Below are 21,902 nucleotides of genomic sequence, written 5' to 3' on the forward strand. Positions count from 1 at the left end.
ATATATATACTGTGTATATATATATATATATATATACATATATATATATATATATATTATGATTAATGTCTGAGATCCGTACAATTTTATATTTAACCTATGTAATTTAGTTGATATAACAGATGCCTGGTATTGTACAAAATGTAATCTAGATTACTTGATATAACAGTTGACATCAGTTATTTATATTCATATTTTTCTTCTTGATTTTGTCAAATTGGATTAACGTGGTTTCATTAAAGCGCAAAGATACTGGGATTATCATTTTAGTCTATATAAACTCTACAATTGAGATAGAAGGATTAATGTCTTATATTATTATATTATATTTAACCTATGTAATCTAGTTTACTTGATATAACAGTTCAAATTAGTTTATATAAATATATTTTTTTCTTGATTCTGTCAAATTGGATTAACATGGTTTGAATACAGCGTTGATTTAGATTTAATATAAATGAAAGCAATTTCTTGATTCTTGATTTCTTGATTCTGTCAAATTGGATTAACATGATTATTAAAGCGTTGATTTAGATGGCTTCACTATTCTTGTTTCAGTTAATATAAATTAAACCAATTGAAAATAAGCCTCAAAATAAAGAGTAAACTCCCTTTTAAACAATATTCGTACAATATTATATTCTATCTATGTAATCTAGTTGATAACAGATGCCTGATATTTGTACAATATGTAATCTAGTTTATTTGTTTATTATATTTTTTTTCTTGATTTCTTGATTCTGTCAAATTGGATTAACATGGTTTGATTAAAGCGTTAATTTAGATGACTGCACTATTCTTTTTTTATTTGTTGTGCACATCTTAGAAACTAATACTATGAAATGCAAAAGTGCAGCAGTCTTCCCATGTGGCTCTGATTATTGCGCACCGTCAGGTCTGGGGAGCATTTGCAGACCAGATTTGGACTCCTTGATTTTTAGATGTTAATTAAGACAGATTGTGACATGTATACTTCAGGAGAAAAAGAATCAATTAACCTTGTTTCTTTTTGTTGTCAGGAGTGGAGTCTGAGACTGCTGAAGTGGAGATTTAAGACGCTCTTCACTGCCAGATTTTATTCCCCAATATTTCTCCAAGGGATCATTAAGTATGTACTCGAGCTTGGCGATACCCTCTAATCATTCCCCGTACGGGCACGACTCCGGGAACTATGTCCATGCCCCTGCCAGCTCGCCCATGTACGTGCCCAGCACGCGCGTGCCCGCGGCCGTGTTGCAGACGCTACCCTACCTGCAGCCGTGCGAGCCCACGCATCAGACCCACACGCTCGCCGGTCACCATCACGCGTGGCCCCCGCAGTCAGCTGCTGACGGCTCGTCTTTCGGTGCTGGAAGCCCGCATGCTCACGCAAACTCCACCGCTTTTTCCTATACACACAGTCCTCCTGCGAGCGGTGCTGGGGTTGGCACCCGAGATTCTGCATCCTTCCAGAGTCCGCTGGCACTGAGCGGGGGTGGTCGAGGTCCTGATCAGTACGGAGGTGCGTTTGTTCGCTCAATGGGCGCATCTTACTCCAGCCCGTATACTGCATACATGAGTCCAGACATGAGCGGATCTTGGGCAACTGGGCACTTTGATAGTGGCATGATCGGACTACAGGGACTCCAGGGAACTCTGACTGGAAGAAGGCTGGGTCTAGGTGTGTGTTTTTTTTTTGTTTATATTATATCTTATTTCATTTAGTTTAATAATACCTTTTATTTGCTTTAGTACACCACTGGGGTCTATATGCAACGTGTATCAGGTATATTAAACCCCCCAACTGTATTACAAATAAAGGAAAGGAAAAAGTTCATCATTCATGAGACCCCCCCATCATTATACAAGGCAATCAGCTTCCCTTTTTAAAGTAAAAAAAAAAAACCATGATATAAATATTTAGATTCACTTAACGTTGGCACTTTTTGTAGCAAACAATGTGCAAGTTTTAAATACACATTATTCTCACATAAAACATTCAGGGTTAAGTTTAAAAGGTAACAGCATAATAATCAGAACTATAACTTCTTTAGTAAAAATGTAGGTGTGTATATGTAGAAAAAACACAAGTTACTGGATTAAATTGTGGCTGTTCTAATTTTTGTTCATATAAAATTAATTTGTTTATTTTTTATATATATAAATTCATTTTTATATTTTTATATATATATAAAAATTCATTTTTAATTTTATTTATGCATTGATTTGAATTATCGATATCAACGTAATTTGTTTAATTAATAGATTAAAATATAATGCTGTTTGTGTCATTTACTTAAACTCGCAGTCTAAACATTAAAACATTAAAGTGGCTTTTTTATTTTAAGAAATGAAATAGCTTTGTTTTAACACACTTTCTTGTTTAAAGTTACCTGGTTATTACCTGATGTAGCCTGATGTGATCCCCAAAACTTCAAAGCATCAGGCATGCAAAATGAGTTCAATGCAAGGGACTAGTCTCGTTTGATCCAATAATTACATTTACATTTACATTTTCTTCATTACATTTCATTACATTTCGAAATTACATCAAGGGTGCTTTACATTATTGACTTACCTGACTCGTCTCAACAATGCCAATCAATGTGTGCCAGTCTATTGGTGCTCTTTCGCTGTCGATGTAATTAATTTTGCCAGTCTGCTGATGTTCAATCAAGGCCAATAGCTGTGATCTTCCCACTACACATCTTTTAATAGACATATTCTGCTAATACACTTCAGGTGCTAATTCGAGTGCTAATATCGTTTGCGTGTGAATTGATGAAAGAGCTCAGATTGCAGACTCATTGCCACCTTGATCAGACTTACCAAAACAGACAATTAACGAATCATGGTCTGATACACATAGCAGTCAGAAACAATAGGCCTGCTCGTTAATAAAACATTATTTCATTTAATACACAACTTGTCATAACAGACTGCTGGGCTTATCTGCTTAAACTCAACTGGTTTATGCATTGATCTATAAACTATACTGCCCTATAAATTCAGCCAATATTAGTTAGACACATTTCCAACGAAAACTGTTAAAACTTCAGTTCAACTTTATTAGTTTATTTGATTTATTTGGTTAGACTCACAATCTCGAGCACTCGTGTTTTTAGTTAACAACAGGATTGCCCATAAGACTGGACTGTGAGATTTACACTATTAATATGAAAATATCTCAATGTTTTTTTGACAAACAAAAACCTTTTTTAAAGGTTAAAATAAAATAAAATAAATAAATAACCTATAATAATTTTCAAAATATTTATAATATACTTATAATAAAAAAAAAAATGTTGTTAAATATTTTTGCATTTTTTAAAGTTTAAAAGTATGTAATATAAAACAAAATCCTCTTACTTGTTCAATTTAAATCATTTTAAAATGCTAATTTTAAACAAAAAAGTTACTCCATACATTGATACATTGATTCAGGGGCTTTAAGGAGCAAAAAATAATTCCTTAATTGTTAATAAAATTTACATCCATGTCTTTAAAAAAATATTATTATATACTACCGGGGTATCTAGAATTACAGTATTATTATTATTATTATTATTATTATTATTATTATTACTAAATACTTTGGAGATTTGGAATAAGGCAAATTAGAATAAATGTGGGACTTTTTTAATGACAATGTCGATGATAATGATTATGATAATGACTTATTATTATTATTCTTACTAAATACTTTGGAGATTTGGAATAAGGCAAATTAGAATAAATGTGGGAATTCTTTAAATGACTTTCTGACTTATTATTATTATTATTATTAATAATAAATACTTTGGAGATTTATTAGGGGCGATTAGAATAAATGTGGGAATTCTTTTAATGACTTTCTGACCATTTTTATTATTATTATTATTATTAAATATTTTGGAGATTTATTAGGGGCAAATTAGAATAAATGTGGGAATTCTTTTAATGACTTTGTGACTAATTATTATTATTATTATTATTATTAAATACTTAGAAAATTTATTAGGGGTAAATTAGAATAAATGTGGGAATTCTTTTAATGACTTTCTGACAATTATTATTATTATTATTATTATTGATAAAATGCATCAATCTCATTATTTGAAATGTGGAATTCCAGCCATTAAATGCAGGAGGGCGTCGTGTGTCATGTGGTCTGATCGATTGGGGACTCCTGGATCTTTAACACTGATAAGAACCCCATAGCTGTTCAACCCGAGCCTGTCAGACGCCCTAACACACACACACACACACACACACACACACACACACACACACACACTGACACTGACCCCCGTGTCCCCCATATTGATACATTCCGCGTGCTGTCTCATTGCCCCGTGTGCCCCTTTTATTGCACCCGCGCCAGGCCAAAGAGGCACATTAATCACATAACAGGGCAAACCACTATAGCCCAGCTATTTACCATCAATTAACCACAATCGTTGCATGTAAAAATCACAATGTGCAACTGTAGTGTTTTTTAATTAACGTATAGGTTTAAAATAAATCACTAATTGTGATTATGTGATTATTTTATCCAATTATTTAAGACAAATCACAAATAATTTAGATTTCCTTAATTTCTTTAGAGGCAAACATCTGCAGAAGACGTTTGAATATTTGGCAGTTGTTTCCATCTTCAGTGCATCTTTAAAATGTTGTACTTACCTGAGATATACCAGAATGTTTAAATTTAATAACACGACGAAATAATGATTATTTACAAAATGTTTATTAACAATTTTAAATAAATCAAGCTATTTACGCATAATGAGTGGTTTGCACTAAATGTGTGATTTTGCTTCTAGAGAATCATTCAACAAATAACATAAAATAACGAAATGCACATGGCAAAAATTACACATATTTTAACTAGTGGTTAATTTGAAAGCAAATAGTCATTTCTAAATAATTCTACACTATATATTGCCAGTATTTTTATAACAGTTTTATTTTACTAGCTATTAGTGCCGGTAATAAATTTTTTTGTCATCATTAATTTAATAAAATGAAGAATCTATTTTTGACCTGCACCTCTTTATTAACGATAAACATACTTAGTTTTCTTTTGTCCTATTAAATACAGTATATTTGATAAGGTTTTTAACTAAAAGATGTGTTCGTTACCCTAAATATATTACAGACTGTATTTGTATAGACCACTCAAATATACACAATTGTACAGACTTTTGATTTGATTTATTATCAGTTGTTTTTTTTTATCATTTCTAACATTAGGAATATATGAATGAATATATTTTTTTTTATTATGTGATGAAATATGAAGCTCCACAAAAAGGGAGAAAATACTTGAAATACTTGGTTTATAATGAAAACACTTTTGCAGTACTGTTGGGGGGGGAAATGAAACTGGTGTCTTTACTTTACACTGTCAAACATCAGGATTTAAGTACAGGATTTAAAACCTTGACAAGTGTGTATCGGTACAATGAGCTAGTTAACAAAATCAAATTACAGATTAACTTTAATTTTAACTTTAATAATTTCACCAAGGTCTTCAAAACGATTACTATGTATTGCTTCAAAACGATTACAAGTATTGCTTCAAAACGATTACAAGTATTGCTTCAAAACGATCACTAACTATTGCTTCAAAACAATTACAAGTATTGCTTCAAAACGATTACTATGTATTGCTTCAAAACGATTACTAACTATTGCTTCAAAACGATTACTAAGTATTGTTTCAAAACGATTACTATGTATTGCTTCAAAACGATTACTAACTATTGCTTCAAAACGATTACTATGTATTGCTTCAAAACGATTACTATGTATTGCTTCAAAACGATTACTAACTATTGCTTCAAAACGATTACTATGTATTGCTTCAAAACGATTACTATGTATTGTTTCAAAACGATTACTAACTATTGCTTCAAAACGATTACTATGTATTGCTTCAAAACGATTACTAGGTATTGCTTCAAAACGATTACTAACTATTGCTTCAAAACGATTACTATGTATTGCTTCAAAACGATTACTAACTATTCCTTTAAAACGATTACTAAGTATTGCTTCAAAACGATTACTGTGTATTGCTTTCAAACGATTACTAAGTATTGCTTCAAAACGATTACTATGTATTGCTTCAAAACGATTACTAACTATTCCTTTAAAACGATTACTAAGTATTGCTTCAAAACGATTACTAAGTATTGCTTCAAAACGATTACTAACTATTCCTTTAATACGATTACTAACTATTCCTTTAAAACGATTACTAAGTATTGCTTCAAAACGATTACTAAGTATTGCTTCAAAACGATTACTAAGTATTGCTTCAAAACGATTACTATGTATTGCTTCAAAACGATTACGAGTATTACTTCAAAACGATTACTAACTATTCCTTTCAAACGATTACTATGTATTGCTTCAAAACGATTACTAAGTATTGCTTCAAAACGATTACTAAGTATTGCCTCAAAACGATTACAAGTATTGCTTCAAAACGATTACTAAGTATTGCTTCAAATCGATTACAAGTATTGCTTCAAAACGATTACTAACTATTCCTTTCAAACGATTACTATGTATTGCTTCAAAACGATTACTAAGTATTGCTTCAAAACGATTACTAAGTATTGCCTCAAAACGATTACAAGTATTGCTTCAAAACGATTACTAAGTATTGCTTCAAAACGATTACAAGTATTGCTTCAAAACGATTACTAGTGCATTGTTATCTAAATAAAAATGCTTTGCTTTACTATGCTTTTGCTTCTAATCCAACATAAGATCATTACTTTAAATGAATGCAACAGTTCTGCCCTGAGAAAACCACAGTATTAATTTTTTGTACCGTAATGGACACATCTATAATTTTGTTCCCTCTGTCTAATACAAAATGTATTACAATAGTGCCAACTCAAACATGTTAAATATCTGTGTTGTTTACATATTTTTTCTATGTCTTTTCTTTGTATTCATGTGCAGACGGGTTCGAGGAGGTGTCGATGGAGGGCCGAGAGTGCGTGAACTGCGGTTCGATCTCCACTCCGCTGTGGAGGCGCGATGGTACCGGGCACTACCTGTGTAACGCCTGTGGACTTTACCACAAGATGAACGGCATCAACCGACCTCTCATCAAACCTCAGAAACGACTGGTGCGTGCTGAACACTTAACCATTGTACTTACAACGTTGGTCCCAATAATTAGTAATACTTATATAGATATAAAAAAAAGACCCATAATGGTAACAAGGTGAAACAAAATATTGGAACAGTTTGTTAGTTGTAGAATCCATGAAGCTGGTGATTTAGCATGGGAGTTCTTAACGTTTGTGTCTTGGTTACATAACTGTAAAGTGACTAACAGGAGGAATGTGAACACAATGCAATATTGTGATATTTGCATTCATAGGAACTTTAACTTTAATATATTTAACTGACACCTAAGCCACATTATTTTTTAATTTTATTTAATATTTCAGACTGGTTAGGATCACAGTGGGTCTGGCTTTCCCAGAATCACTGTGCGCAATGCAGTAAAACACTCCAGACAGTATTCCAATCCATCAGTAGGTTTTACTGGGCCTCAGAAGGCCTCGGCTACAACCCCTATAGACATAACCAGTCATCTTTGTATTTAGATGAGGATACCAGAAGTAGTGGGCTAGATTAACACCTGCTAGATTATTTGTTGATGGCTGATTCATTATATACAGTGTATCACAAAAGTGAGTACACCCCTCACATTTCTGCAAATATTTTATTATATATATATTAAACAAGTTTATCTTGGTCTCGTCAGACCACAGGGCATTCCCGTAATCCATGTTCTTGGACTGCTTGTCTTCAGCAAACTGTTTGCGGGCTTTCTTGTGCGTCAGCTTCCTTCTGGGATGACGACCATGCAGACCGAGTTGATGCAGTGTGCGGCGTATGGTCTGAGCACTGACAGGCTGACCTCCCACGTCTTCAACCTCTGCAGCAATGCTGGCAGCACTCATGTGTCTATTTTTTAAAGCCAACCTCTGGATATGACGCCGAACACATGGACTCAACTTCTTTGGTCGACCCTGGCGAAGCCTGTTCCGAGTGGAACCTGTCCTGGAAAACCGCTGTATGACCTTGGCCACCATGCTGTAGCTCAGTTTCAGGGTGTTAGCAATCTTCTTATAGCCCAGGCCATCTTTGTGGAGAGCAACAATTCTATTTCTCACATCCTCGGAGAGTTCTTTGCCATGAGGTGCCATGTTGAATATCCAGTGGCCAGTATGAGAGAATTGTACCCAAAACACCAAATTTAACAGCCCTGCTCCCCATTTACACCTGGGACCTTGACACATGACACCAGGGAGGGACAACGACACATTTGGGCACAATTTGGACATGTTCACTGTGGGGTGTACTCACTTATGTTGCCAGCTATTTAGACATTAATGGCTGTGTGTTGAGTTATTTTCAGAAGACAGTAAATCTACACTGCTATACAAGCTGTACACTGACTACTCTAAGTTATATCCAAGTTTCATGTCTATAGTGTTGTCCCATGAAAAGATATAATGAAATATTTGCAGAAATGTGAGGGGTGTACTCACTTTTGTGATACACTGTATGTTTTATAGCCTTGATATGTTTATTGATACTATTGAACTAAATATTAATTTTATATCTAAATATTTTTAAACATAACACAACACTGGATGTTTGTTAGGGTTCTAACAGCCACAGTTTAGTCAAGTTAAGTCAAATCTATTTATATAGCGCTTTTTACAATAGACATTGTCTCAAAGCAACTTTACAAAATCCAGGACCAACAGATACAAAAACCCCTGTTGAGCAAGCCAAGGGCGACAGTAGCAAGTAAAAAACTCCCTTTAAATTACAGGAAGAAACTTTGAGAGGAACCAGACTCAGCAGGGCCCATCCTTCTTGGGTGGTCTGGAGGATACTTTAAATAAATAGGATTACACAAATCATACAAACACCGAATTAAAATGAACTAACAGTTATAACTAGCATGCCAGGACCCGTCACATCTGGCAGGAGCAGCATTGTTGGCACATCAGTCTCGACTTCATTCCTTAACCTTGGGAGGGTAAACAGGTTTCCATCAGAAGGACCTCGGGGTAAAACAACAGAAAATGTAGTTAAAAATTTAAAATGCGAGTTGAGTAAAATATCAGTTTTACAGAGAGTTTTAGACTCCGGCAGCCCTAATTATAATTGATATAATTGATATTCTAGTTTAAATATCAAGCAAAAATTTCTGAGTGGGCAGAACAGTGTTGCAGCAGGTGGAGTGAATAAGGGCCTAGGAACTTGCTTATAGTCTTTTTATGTTCAGTTTCTCTAAAGTAACCCTAGTTTTTAGTAATCGGGTGGATAGGTGAGTGGGAGCTCTCCTGCAATAAACTGATTTCCTATCGTACTCTCCCTTGCACTCAGACCCACTGCAACCCTGATCAAAATACATCAATAGTTTATAATACAATACATAAAATCAGCATAGTCCATCATTTCTGAAGAACAAAACAGACAGTAAGAATGCATAATAGGAGTAATAGGAGAAATGAAAAAGTGCTGATCACAGGGCCAATTTTAGGAGGTCACAGAGGTAAAAAAAAAAAAAAGACCTTCACTGCTGTCTTGTTTCCCAGGAGTCTCCCTCTCTCTCTGTCGATATCTCTCTTTCTGCAGCTGCTGCAAATTAGCACACCCTTTCCACTACTCTGTTTTTATTTGCCGTTTGGTGACCTTGTCCTTGAGTCTGGCTGTTTTTAGACTCAAAACTATGCCTCAGCTAGAAAATCTTCCAACCTAGAATATGCATAGTTTAACATACTACTCCTTTATGATTGTAACAAAATTAGGCAGACATGAGCATTTGTGTTTTGTTTTTGTCCAGCACCTAAATGTAATTTGTGTATTGAAACAAAAGCTAACAGTTAGTTGTTTACCTGGCACAATAACATTATGACCACCTCCTTGTTTCTACACTCACTGTCCATTTTATCAGCTCCACTTACCATATAGAAGCACTTTGTAGTTCTACATTTACTGACTGTAGTCCATCTGTTTCTCTGCATGCTTTGTTAGCCCCTTTCATGCTGTTCTTCAATGGTCACGACTCCCACAGGACCACCACAGAGCAGGTATTATTTAGATGGTGGATCATTCTCAGCACTGCACTGACACTGACATGGTCAACAGCCAACAGCGCCCCGTGGGCAGCGTCCTGTGACCAATGATAAAGGTCTAGAAGATGACCAACTTAAACAGCAGCAATAGATGAGCGATCGTCTCTGGCTTTACATCTACAAGGTGGACCAACTAGGTAGGAGCATCTAATAGAGTGGACAGTGAGTGGACACGGTATTTAAAAACTCCAGCAGCGCTGCTGTGTCTGATCCACTCATACCAGCACAACACATTTACATTTAAATTTTCAGCATTTAGCGGACGCTTTTATCCAAAGCGACTTACACAATGAGCTGAACACGATGAGCAATTGAGGGTTAAGGGCCTTGCTCAGGGACCCAACAGTGGCAACTTGGTGGGTGCGGGGCTTGAACCGGCAACCTTCTGTTTACTAATCCAGTACCTTAACCACTGAGCTATCACTGCCCTTACACACACTAACACACCACCACCATGTCAGTGTCACTGCAGTGCTGAGAATAATCCACCACCCAAATAATACCTGCTCTGTAGTGGTCCTGTGGGGATCCTGACCGTTGAAGAACAGGGTGGAAGCAGGCTAAAAAGGTATGTAGAGAAACAGATGGACTACAGTCAGTAATTGTAGAACTACAAAGTGCTTCTATATGGTAAGTGGAGCTAATAAAATGGACAGTGAGTGTAGAAACCAGGAGGTGGTTTTAATGTTATGGCTGATCTGTGTATATGCATACTTTGTAGGGGTGTGGAAATTGCATTTTGCTGATAACATTGTCGGACACCAATGTTACTGTGGTGTTACCTGGAGAAGGCTGTTATGCCTCCTTCATGCCTAACTATTTGTTTTTTAGGAGTTCATATGTTGTGTGGCACAGAATACAGTATATAGCAGTTTCCTCTTTAGTTCCTGTTGCTGTTATGCATTTCATAAAGACCCCTTTTGTATCTATCTACAGCAGACCACGTCCCGGCGAGCAGGCCTGTGTTGCACTAACTGTCACACCAGTACAACCACACTGTGGAGGAGGAATGCGGAGGGGGAGCCTGTGTGCAATGCCTGTGGCCTCTACATGAAGCTTCACGGGGTCAGTAAAAGTATTTCTGGCCTATATTTTAATGCCAAAATCTATTGCTGCTATTAAGTTTTGTCAGAAATACCAATATTATGAGTGAGCAGAATAAACATAAACCAATTACTACCGGAAACCACATGGCAAACACCAAGAATTGATTCCAATTAAACCGCTTAAACATTTATCACCTCATACATGCATCTGGAATGTTGAAGCTTCTGTCATGTGATTGATGGATTTAAACACTGCAGATTCCCACACATTGAGTCTGCCTTATCACATGGCAGCTACCAGTCCAAGAGATTAAAGGCTAGATACATAAAGCCGCCACCACATTTTTACATCGTATTAACCAGCTATCTGTTGAAAAGTGTTAAGAAGTGCCATTGTCTATAAACATTTTGAAGATACATATCAGAGCTAATTTGCCAGTAGTCCCCAGGTGGCACCATCAGAGCTTAAACTTGCGTGTCTCGGATGATAGGGTGAACACCAAACAACTTTTTAGTAGGATAGGCAGTAAAAAGCAATTAGTTAAGGCATTATTTTAAATGGGTCACTAAGATTTGAAACATAAAAGACAGCCTGGTTTAAAATTACTATTAATTTGTGGCACCATATTAGATCAAATGACATTCAGTGATGAAGTAAAGTAGATACTGAAGATCCACAAAGTTGAATCAGTTCATCTGGACACAAGTCTGTTGTAGAGATACATTTCATCACTCATCCAAGTGACTTCTTCAGTCTGAGCTGGTGGTGAAATTCCAGATGAACTGATTCAACTTTGTGGATTTGTGTACCTGGATTATTGAGCATGCATCAATAGATACTGAAAACAATTTAGCCATCAGGGATTGATAACGTCATTGTGAACACAAAGAAAAGCAAGAGTGAATTGTATTTAAATGAGTCATATGTCTCAATGAATAATTAATCCAGACATGTCCGAGGGTCAGTTACAGTTAGTCTTTGTGTCTAGAACCTATAAGTTAGCATGCTTGCTTTCATTTAAAATAATTAGAAATACAGGCTATTTGATTTCTGACTGCTGATTGCTTATAATTGCTTATAATTGCTTATAATATCTCGTGGGATAGGACCCAGTAGTAGGATTAGTGCTTTTTTGTCATGCTTATAAACACCTTATGTTAATTACTTAAAATACATTAATTGATGTTAAAAGATGTTAAAATGTTACTGTTCCCTCCAAGCCAGCAGTATACAAAGCTTACCACTAGTGCTAAAATGCTATGTTAAATGTTGGTGGGTCATATTTTTATCATGGTATTACAAAGCATGAGGCTTTACAAAGACAGTAACCCAAGGTGGACATTAAACCACCAAAACCAACATTTTCCATCATTCTCGGTCCACTGCGGTGAGCCGGATTTCCTCCCATGTGATATTCAGGCGCCTTAGATCTTCTTTAAATGTAGATCTCCAGGTCTTCTATGACCATCTGGCGGTGTCCATTGTATTGCAGTAAATGCTGGTCTGCTTAGAGGTAGTCGTAGGACGTGACCAGATAATCTAATGCGTCGCTGGGCCGCCATGGTCTGTAGACTTGTAGAACCAGCAGTATACAGAGTATGTTGGTGGTTCATATTTTTCTCATGGTATTACAAAGCATGAGGCAGACTGAGATGAGGAACCAGTTGTAACCGGTTATGATGCATCAACTGGGCTTAATGGTGGCAAAGCATGTACTCTTGGCGCCATCCAGCTAATTAAATTGGTTTAATATCCACTTTGGGTTGCTGTCTGTGTAAAGTTTAGAACGTTGTACTGTGTCTGTGTGGCCAACCTGCAATTCCAAAATGTCCCTCATGTGTTTACAAAGTAACTTAAATGAACAACTTATGAGCATTGTAGGATCAGTATATACCACAAACCTAATGGTGGCTGGTAACACTTGACAGATTTTACACAAATCTGATCTGATAGGATCTGTTAGGTCAACGGGATCACGCACAGTACAGGTCAAATGATTCATAATGTCTATATTCATTAAGTTTTTGTAAATCTTTCCTCATTGATACACTCATGACACATTGATCCAACGTCAATTGGTCCTGGGATTGGCTAGAGTTTAAAAGACATTGATTTTCAAGGTATTTCTTCCCATAAGGATGTATGGGAAACTTGTTAATGTGTTCCATGGTCCTGTGGATTTGCATATATTTTAGGCTTATGCTTAATAATGGGGTTGTTTTGACACTTATACACTGAAAATAACACAAATTTAATATAAAAACACTGAAAAAAAGCTTATTTTTGCAATTTCTCAAAACCCCGAGCTGTAACACAAGTTTAAACAGTGAGGAAAATCTAGCTAAACACAGATACATGTGGAGCTTTTAGAGTGAATCTTACAGTTATTCCACACAAATGCAGATTCGTCTCATATTCACGCTTTGATGATGTTTTAGCGGACCGCTCAAGCCGAGCGCTGAACAAAGTGACTGTTCGTTGTTAATTTGAAATTAAAGAAGTAAATAAATAAAAAACTGCAGTTGAGTTTAAGGGAAACGTTGAGTTTAAGGGTACACATTTTTCGACAAAGGGTAACACTGTATAGCAAAATCTACATTTTGAAGGTTTTACCAATGTTCTTGTTGTCCCACAGGTACCCAGACCACTAGCTATGAAGAAAGAAAGCATACAGACAAGAAAACGCAAACCCAAAATGCCCAAAACAAAAGGGTCCTCAGGTAAACTTCTTTCATATGATACAATATAAATGCAAATCTAGACTAGACCTAGATCAAGACTTGGAAATAAATAAGATTTGTATTGAAGCACTAGAAATTAGTATGTGCCACATTAATCACCATGTCGTTTATAAAAGCAGTGAGAAAGATGAGCTGGCTGTTCATCTTTAAAGTTTAGAAAGTTAAGATGAGTTATTGTAATAGAAAGAGAGAGAGAGAGGGGGTGAGTGGAAAATGTGAGGAGAGAAATATGGGGTGTTTGAAAGAATGGGAGAAGAAAAGGGGAGTGAGAGAGAAAGTGAGAGTCCAGTTGCACTATTTCTTCTGGTTTTAATGGATTTGTGGTACAAGAGACAAGCAATATCTATAGAAAGAATGTGAATGTCTGATAATGATCTAATACACATAAAGAGGCTAATGTTTTGTTCTTTTTCATATTGTTTGGTGCTTGTTTAGGTTCTTCTGTGTCAGGCACTACCTCTCCTACCTCCCACCCAATTTCAGAGAGCGCTTCAACGATTAAGAGTGAGCCAAACGTCGCAGCGTCCCCATACGCTGGTCAAACTGTTGTCTCTGTCACACAGGTACCTTTTTATACTGATTAATACAAATGATCCTAACTAATTACAATGAATAAATATATAATCTTGCCAATTTATATGGGATATGTTAATAGGGTACTATCGTATTGTGTTTGAGTCCATTCGTGCGACTAGGCACATTGGGCGATAAAAGTTTTCCATCGTTCTCGGTCCACTGCTGTGATATTCAGGCGCTTTAGATCTACAGTAGATCTCCAGGTCTTCACTGGTCTTCCACGTCGTCTATGACCTACTAGACCGACAAGAGGTAGTCGTAGGTCGTGACCAGCTAATCGGATGCGTCGCTGGGCCACCATGGTCTGTAGACTTGTAGAATTGCTTTGCCGTAATGTGGTATTATTATAGTACTATATAAGTAGAAAAGAAGTAGCTTATAATGGTTTATACTATCTATATACACTGATCAGACATAACATTAAAACCACCTCCTTGTTTCCACTTACCATATGGGAGCACTAGCTCTACAATTACTGACTGTAGTCCATCTGTTTCTCTGCATGCTTTTTAACCTGCTTTTATCCTGTTCTTCAATGGTCATGATCACCACAGAGCAGGTATTATTTAGGTGGTGGATCATTCTCAGCTCTGCAGTGACACTGACATGGTGGTGGTGTGTTAGTGTGTGTTGTGCTGTATGAGTGGATCAGACACAGCAGCGCTGCTGGAGTTTTTAAATACCGTGTCCACTCACTGTCCACTCTATTAGACACGCCTACCTAGTTGGTCCACCTTGTAGATGTAAAGTCAGAGACGATCGCTCATCCATTGCTGCTGTTTGAGTTGGTCATCTTCAAGACCTTCATCAGTGGTCACAGGACGCTGTCCACGGGGCGCCGTTGGCTGGATATTTTTTGTTGGTGGACTATTCTCAGTCCAGCAGTGACAGTGAGATCCACCCATACCAGCACAACATACACTAACACACCACCACCTTGTCAGTGTCACTACAGTGCTGAGAATGATCCACCACCTAAATAATACCTACTCTGTACTGGTCCTGTGGGGGTCCTGACCATTAAAGAACAGGGTGAAAGGAGGCTAACAAAGCATGCAGAAAAATAGATGGACTACAGTCAGTAATTGTAGAACTACAAAGTGCTTCTATATGGTATGTGGAGCTAATAAAATTGACAGTGAGTGTAGAAACAAGGAGGACGTTTTAATGTTATATGGCTGACAGGTGACAATTTCATAACAGTTATCTGGATATTACAGTATGTTATTTACATGAGCATTTAATAATAACATTTCTGACGTTCTATAATTTATGATTAAAAACCTTTGTAATAAACCTATCAAATGTTCGTAATGGTTAAACTATTAGACTACTGATTAAAAAGTTGCTAATTGTTTACAGTGCATTTGGTCTCAGTTGCATGTTGCTTTGAATATAGAAGTAGCCTTTTTTAATAGAATATTTACCTTTAGTTAATAGTGATGAATCAACTTAACCAATTCATAAATCTGGGCACGTGACAATAGAAATATAAATTTGTTTGTCATGTTAAATATATATTAAAATTTTCTGTCTCTATTTTTAAAGCCTTCAACACAGTTAAGCAGCACCAACTCAGGCCATGTGGACATCAAATACGAGGACTATGCATTCACTCCGACATCCATTGCCCCACAAAATTCCTGGTGTGCCATGTCTCAAGCATGATGACCCCGGGACTACTAAAAAAATAACTCCAGTGCAATTTAGGAAAAGGACTTTTTCTTTTTGACAACAACTACCTATAACATGCAACAAAGGGACTCCAGTTGAGGGATGCCAGTTGATTTGAATATCCGAAACGATGACGTGTTTGTACAAAGTGTATGCAGTGCTATTCTGTCTGTCTGAGGTCATAGTTGTTCCCATTTACAGTGTTTCAGTGAGACGAGCAACAAGAACGACTCAATAAGTGTTTCTTTTTGAACCTACAACCAAAAGAACGACCAAACGAATGCACACACTTTAAAAAAGATTAATGATTAACTTGTAAGATACATTATTTATGTTGAGATAGGAAAACCTGACACGCCCAGTGAGCCAATCATTTTCTTCTATTTTTTCCCCCAAGAGGGAAAATATATTTTGGTCATAATGACATTTGAACACACACTTTCTCTAGAAGAGGCTTTTAAAGTTTCCTCATTGCTTCTACTGATCTATAATGCTGTTAATGCTCCAGTTCAGCTCCAATTTCCAATAATCTGAAGTGCAATTACTTACTTTTTGGAAACTTTTAAAAAAGGGGGCATTAATATTTTAATTATTTTAAGATTTTTTTTGCTCTATTGAAATATATAAGCCTTATTTTTATTTTTTTTCTGTATGTTGTTGATATATAATGGAATTATAACACTGTTTATTAAATATAAAACTTGATATCAGATAAACGCTCATGTCTTTGTCCATGATTTTTAATAGAATATTTTTATTTGTCATATATATATATACAGTATATACAGTGTATCACAAAAGTGAGTACACCCCTCACATTTCTGTAAATATTTCATTATATCTTTTCATGGGACAACACTATAGACATGAAACTTGGATATAACTTAGAGTAGTCAGTGTACAACTTGTATAGCAGTGTAGATTTACTGTCTTCTGAAAATAACTCAACACACAGCCATTCATGTCTAAATGGCTGGCAACATAAGTGAGTACACCCCACAGTGAACATGTCCAAATTGTGCCCAAAGTGTCAATATTTTGTGTGACCACCATTATTATCCAGCACTGCCTTAACCCTCCTGGGCATGGAATTCACCAGAGCTGCACAGGTTGCTACTGGAATCCTCTTCCACTCCTCCATGATGACATCACGGAGCTGGTGGATGTTAGACACCTTGAACTCCTCCACCTTCCACTTGAGGATGCGCCACAGGTGCTCAATTGGGTTTAGTCCATCACCTTTACCTTCAGCTTCCTCAGCAAGGCAGTTGTCATCTTGGAGGTTGTGTTTGGGGTCGTTATCCTGTTGGAAAACTGCCATGAGGCCCAGTTTTCGAAGGGAGGGGATCATGCTCTGTTTCAGAATGTCACAGTACATGTTGAAATTCATGTTTCCCTCAATGAACTGCAGCTCCCCAGTGCCAGCAACACTCATGCAGCCCAAGACCATGATGCTACCACCACCATGCTTGACTGTAGGCAAGATACAGTTGTCTTGGTACTTCTCACCAGGGCGCCGCCACACATGATGGACACCATCTGAGCCAAACAAGTTTCTCTTGGTCTCGTCAGACCACAGGGCATTCCAGTAATCCATGTTCTTGGACTGCTTGTCTTCAGCAAACTGTTTGCGGGCTTTCTTGTGCGTCAGCTTCCTTCTGGGATGACGACCATGCAGACTGAGTTGATGCAGTGTGCGGCGTATGGTCTGAGCACTGACAGGCTGACCTCCCACGTCTTCAACCTCTGCAGCAATGCTGGCAGCACTCATGTGTCTATTTTTTAAAGCCAACCTCTGGATATGACGCCGAACACGTGGACTCAACTTCTTTGGTCGACCCTGGCGAAGCCTGTTCCGAGTGGAACCTGTCCTGGAAAACCGCTGTATGACCTTGGCCACCATGCTGTAGCTCAGTTTCAGGGTGTTAGCAATCTTCTTATAGCCCAGGCCATCTTTGTGGAGAGCAACAATTCTATTTCTCACATCCTCAGAGAGTTCTTTGCCATGAGGTGCCATGTTGAATATCCAGTGGCCAGTATGAGAGAATTGTACCCAAAACACCAAATTTAACAGCCCTGCTCCCCATTTACACCTGGGACCTTGACACATGACACCAGGGAGGGACAACGACACATTTGGGCACAATTTGGACATGTTCACTGTGGGGTGTACTCACTTATGTTGCCAGCTATTTAGACATTAATGGCTGTGTGTTGAGTTATTTTCAGAAGACAGTAAATCTACACTGCTATATAAGCTGTACACTGACTACTCTAAGTTATATCCAAGTTTCATGTCTATAGTGTTGTCCCATGAAAAGATATAATGAAATATTTGCAGAAATGTGAGGGGTGTACTCACTTTTGTGATACACTGTATATATATATATATATATATATATGAAATTCTTTCTTCGCATATCCCAGTTTGTTTGTTGGCTGTTTTTTTTTTTTTGGTTGGTGGACTATTCTCACTCCAGCAGTGACGGTGAGGTGTTTAAAAACTCCAACAGTCTTATTCACTCATACCAGCACAACACACACTAACACACCACCACCATGTCAGTGTCACTGCAGGGCTGAGAAGATATTAGATAGATAGCTAAATATTAAAAAGACCATACACTGATCAGCCATAACATTAAAACCACCTCCTTGTTTCTACACTCACTGTTCATTTTATCAGCTCACTTACCATATAGGCGCACTTTGTAGTTCTACAATACTGACTGTAGTCCATCTGTTTTTCTACTTTGACTTTTATTTGATTGCAGACAGGATGAACCTGAGATATTTCATGTTTTATCTGCTCAACTTCATTTCATTTATTAATTATCATCCATTCCTGCATTTCATGCCTGCAACACATTCCAAAAGTTGGGACAGTAAAGCATTTACCACTTTGTAATGTTGCCATTCCTTTTCACCACACTTAAAAGACGTTTTGGCACCGAGGAGACCAAGTGATTTAGTGTTTCCGCTTTTCAAACACGTCTTAAGATGTACGACAGTACGGGGTCGTCGTGGTCGCATTTTATGTTTCAAAATTCTCCACACATTCTCTATTGGGGACAGGTCAGGACTGCAGGCAGGCCAGTCCAGTACCCGTACCCTCTTCTTCTGCAGCCTTTGTAATGTGTGCAGCATGTGGTTTTGCACTGTCTTGTTGAAAAATGCATGAACGTCCCTGGAAAAGATGACGTCTTGAAGGCAGCATATGTTGCTCTAAGATCCCAATGTACTTTTTTGTATTAATGCTGCCATCACAGAAGTGTAAATGACCTTTGCCAAGGGCACTGACACGGTCCCATACCATGACAGACTTTGGCTTTTGGACTTGTTGCTGATAACAATCTGGATGCTCCTTCTCGTCTTTGGTCCTTTTTCCAAAAAAGACCTGGAATGCTGATTCATCTGACCACAATACATGTTTCCACTGTGTGATGGTCCATCCTAGATGCCTCCAAGCCCAGAGAAGTCGACACCGCTTCTGGACATGGTTAACATAAGGCTTCTTTTTTGCACAGTAAAGTTTTAAGTGGCATTTGTGCATGTAACTCTGTATTGTAGTGCTTGACAAAGGTTTGTAAAAGTAATCCCTCACCCATGTGGTTCTATCAGCTATTGTTGAGTGGCGGTTTTTGATGCAGTGCTGTCTGAGGGATCAAAGATCACAGGCGTTCAGCTTAAGCTTGGTCTCTTGGCTTTTACGCACTGAAATTATAACATACCTTCTGATTCCTTGAATGGTTTAATGATAACCACTGTAGAGGAAGAATTATGCAAATCCCTTCCAATCTTTCTTTGAGGTAGATCCTCTGGCCATCTTGGCTCATCAAAGACTCAGCCTTTCCAGGATGCTGCTTTTGTACCAAATCATGATTACAATCACCTGTTGACATCACCTGTTTGGAATCACATCATTATTTCGTTTTTTCATCTCATTACTAGCTCGAAATTGTCCTCGTCCCAACTTTTTTTGGAATGTGTTGCAGGCCTGAATTGCATAAATGGATGTTTATTAACAAATGAAATGCAGTTGAGCAGACAAAACATGAAATATCTCAGGTTCATCCTGTCTGCAATCAAATAAATGTCAAAGTAAACGTAAGGAACACTGTACTACACTCTTGGGTTGTACTAACTAAAGCTCAGTCTATTCTCCCCCACCTCTCTCTATTGTGAGTGATCAAAGGTCAGCTTCCAGCATGGCTTTATGGTGCTGAGGGTTCAACTTAGACTGGCACGAGCTCGTTTGTGGCGACACACAGGCTGCACACGCCGCCTTTATTGCTGTTGGCCATATTAGCCCCTCTTATCTACTGCTGTCATGGTTTCTGTTGCCTTAGCAATGACACACAGAACATAGAAACTAATATGGAAAACAGCAGAGGCTTAGACATCATCTAGCAAGCTAATGTGAGTGTCGGTTCATCAACAGCAGTAGTTCTGTTATACTGTGAATTAAGGATTTTGTTTGTTGAAGTGTTTCATGTATAACCTTTCTGCCTTTCTGTTCTTAACCCAAGGTTCACACTTAAAACAGAGATGTTCACAAGTCACAAAATACGAGTCCGAGTCAAGTCACGAGTCTTTAGTCTAGAGTCCAAGTCAATATAATATACACAAAACATATATTGGAAATATATACACTATATTGCCAAAAGTATTCGCTCGTCTGCCTTCACACGCATTTGAACTTGAGTGACGTCCCATTCTTAATCTATATGGTTTAATATGATGTCGGCCCACCCTTTGCAGCTATAACAGCTTCAACTCTTCTGAGAAGGCTTTCCACAAGGATTAGAAGTGTGTTTATGGGAATTTTTGACCATTCTTCCAGAAGCGCATTTGTGAGGTCAGACACTGATGTTGGATGAGAAGGCCTGGCTCGCAGTCTCCGCTCTAATTCATCCCAAAGGTGTTCTATCGGGTTGAGGTCAGGCCAGTGAGGCCAGTCAAGTTCTTCCACACCAAACTCGCTCATCCATGTCTTTATGGACCTTGCTTTGTGCACTGGTGCGTAGTCTTGTTGGAACAGGCAGGGGCCATCCCCAAACTGTTCCCACAAAGTTAAGAGCATAAAATTGTCCAAAATCTCTTGGTATGCTGAAGCATTAAGAGTTCCTTTCACTGGAACTAAGGGGCCGAGCCCAACTCCTGAAAAACCTCCCCACACCATAATCCCCCTTCCACCAAACTTTACACTTGGCACAATGCAGTCAGACAAGTACCGTTCTCCTGGCAACCGCCAAAACCCAGACCCGTCCAGTTGGCAGATGGAGAAGTGCGATTCGTCACTCCAGAGAACACGTCTCCAAAGCTCTAGAGTCCAGTGTGGCGTGCTTTACACCACTGCATCAGACACTTTGCATTGCACTTAGTGATGTAAGACTTGGATGCAGCTGCTCGGCCATGGAAACCCGTTCCATGAAGCTCTCTACACACTGTTCTTGAGCTAATCTGAAGGCCACATGAAGTTTGGAGGTCTGTAGCGATTGACTCTGCAGAAAGTTGGTGACCTCTGCGCACTATGCGCCTCAGCATCCGCTGACCCCGCTCTGTCATTTTACGTGGCTGTCGTTCCCAATCGCTTCCACTTTGTTATAATACCACTGACAGTCGACTGTGGAATATTTAGTAGCGAGGAAATTCCACGACTGTACTTGTTGCACAGGTGGCATCCTATCACAGTACCACGCTGGAATTCATGGAG

The 21,902-nt window shown here is 37.8% G+C and overlaps 1 protein-coding gene across 1 annotated transcript; it reads left to right on the top strand.

The window, feature by feature from the left end:
• The first annotated feature begins 1,110 nt into the window (after positions 1–1,110).
• On the top strand, positions 1,111–16,754 carry gata5 (GATA binding protein 5). The gene is made up of 6 exons (XM_063015614.1): positions 1,111–1,660; positions 6,940–7,109; positions 11,085–11,213; positions 13,831–13,915; positions 14,372–14,499; positions 16,061–16,754. Exons 1-6 carry the CDS (start codon positions 1,111–1,113, stop codon positions 16,178–16,180), a joined length of 1,182 nt encoding a protein of 393 aa, XP_062871684.1. The 3' UTR covers positions 16,181–16,754.
• The last annotated feature ends 5,148 nt before the right edge of the window (positions 16,755–21,902 follow it).

The sequence above is a fragment of the Trichomycterus rosablanca genome, chromosome 19, assembly GCF_030014385.1.
Source record: "Trichomycterus rosablanca isolate fTriRos1 chromosome 19, fTriRos1.hap1, whole genome shotgun sequence".
NCBI classification, from domain to species: Eukaryota; Metazoa; Chordata; class Actinopteri; order Siluriformes; family Trichomycteridae; genus Trichomycterus; species Trichomycterus rosablanca.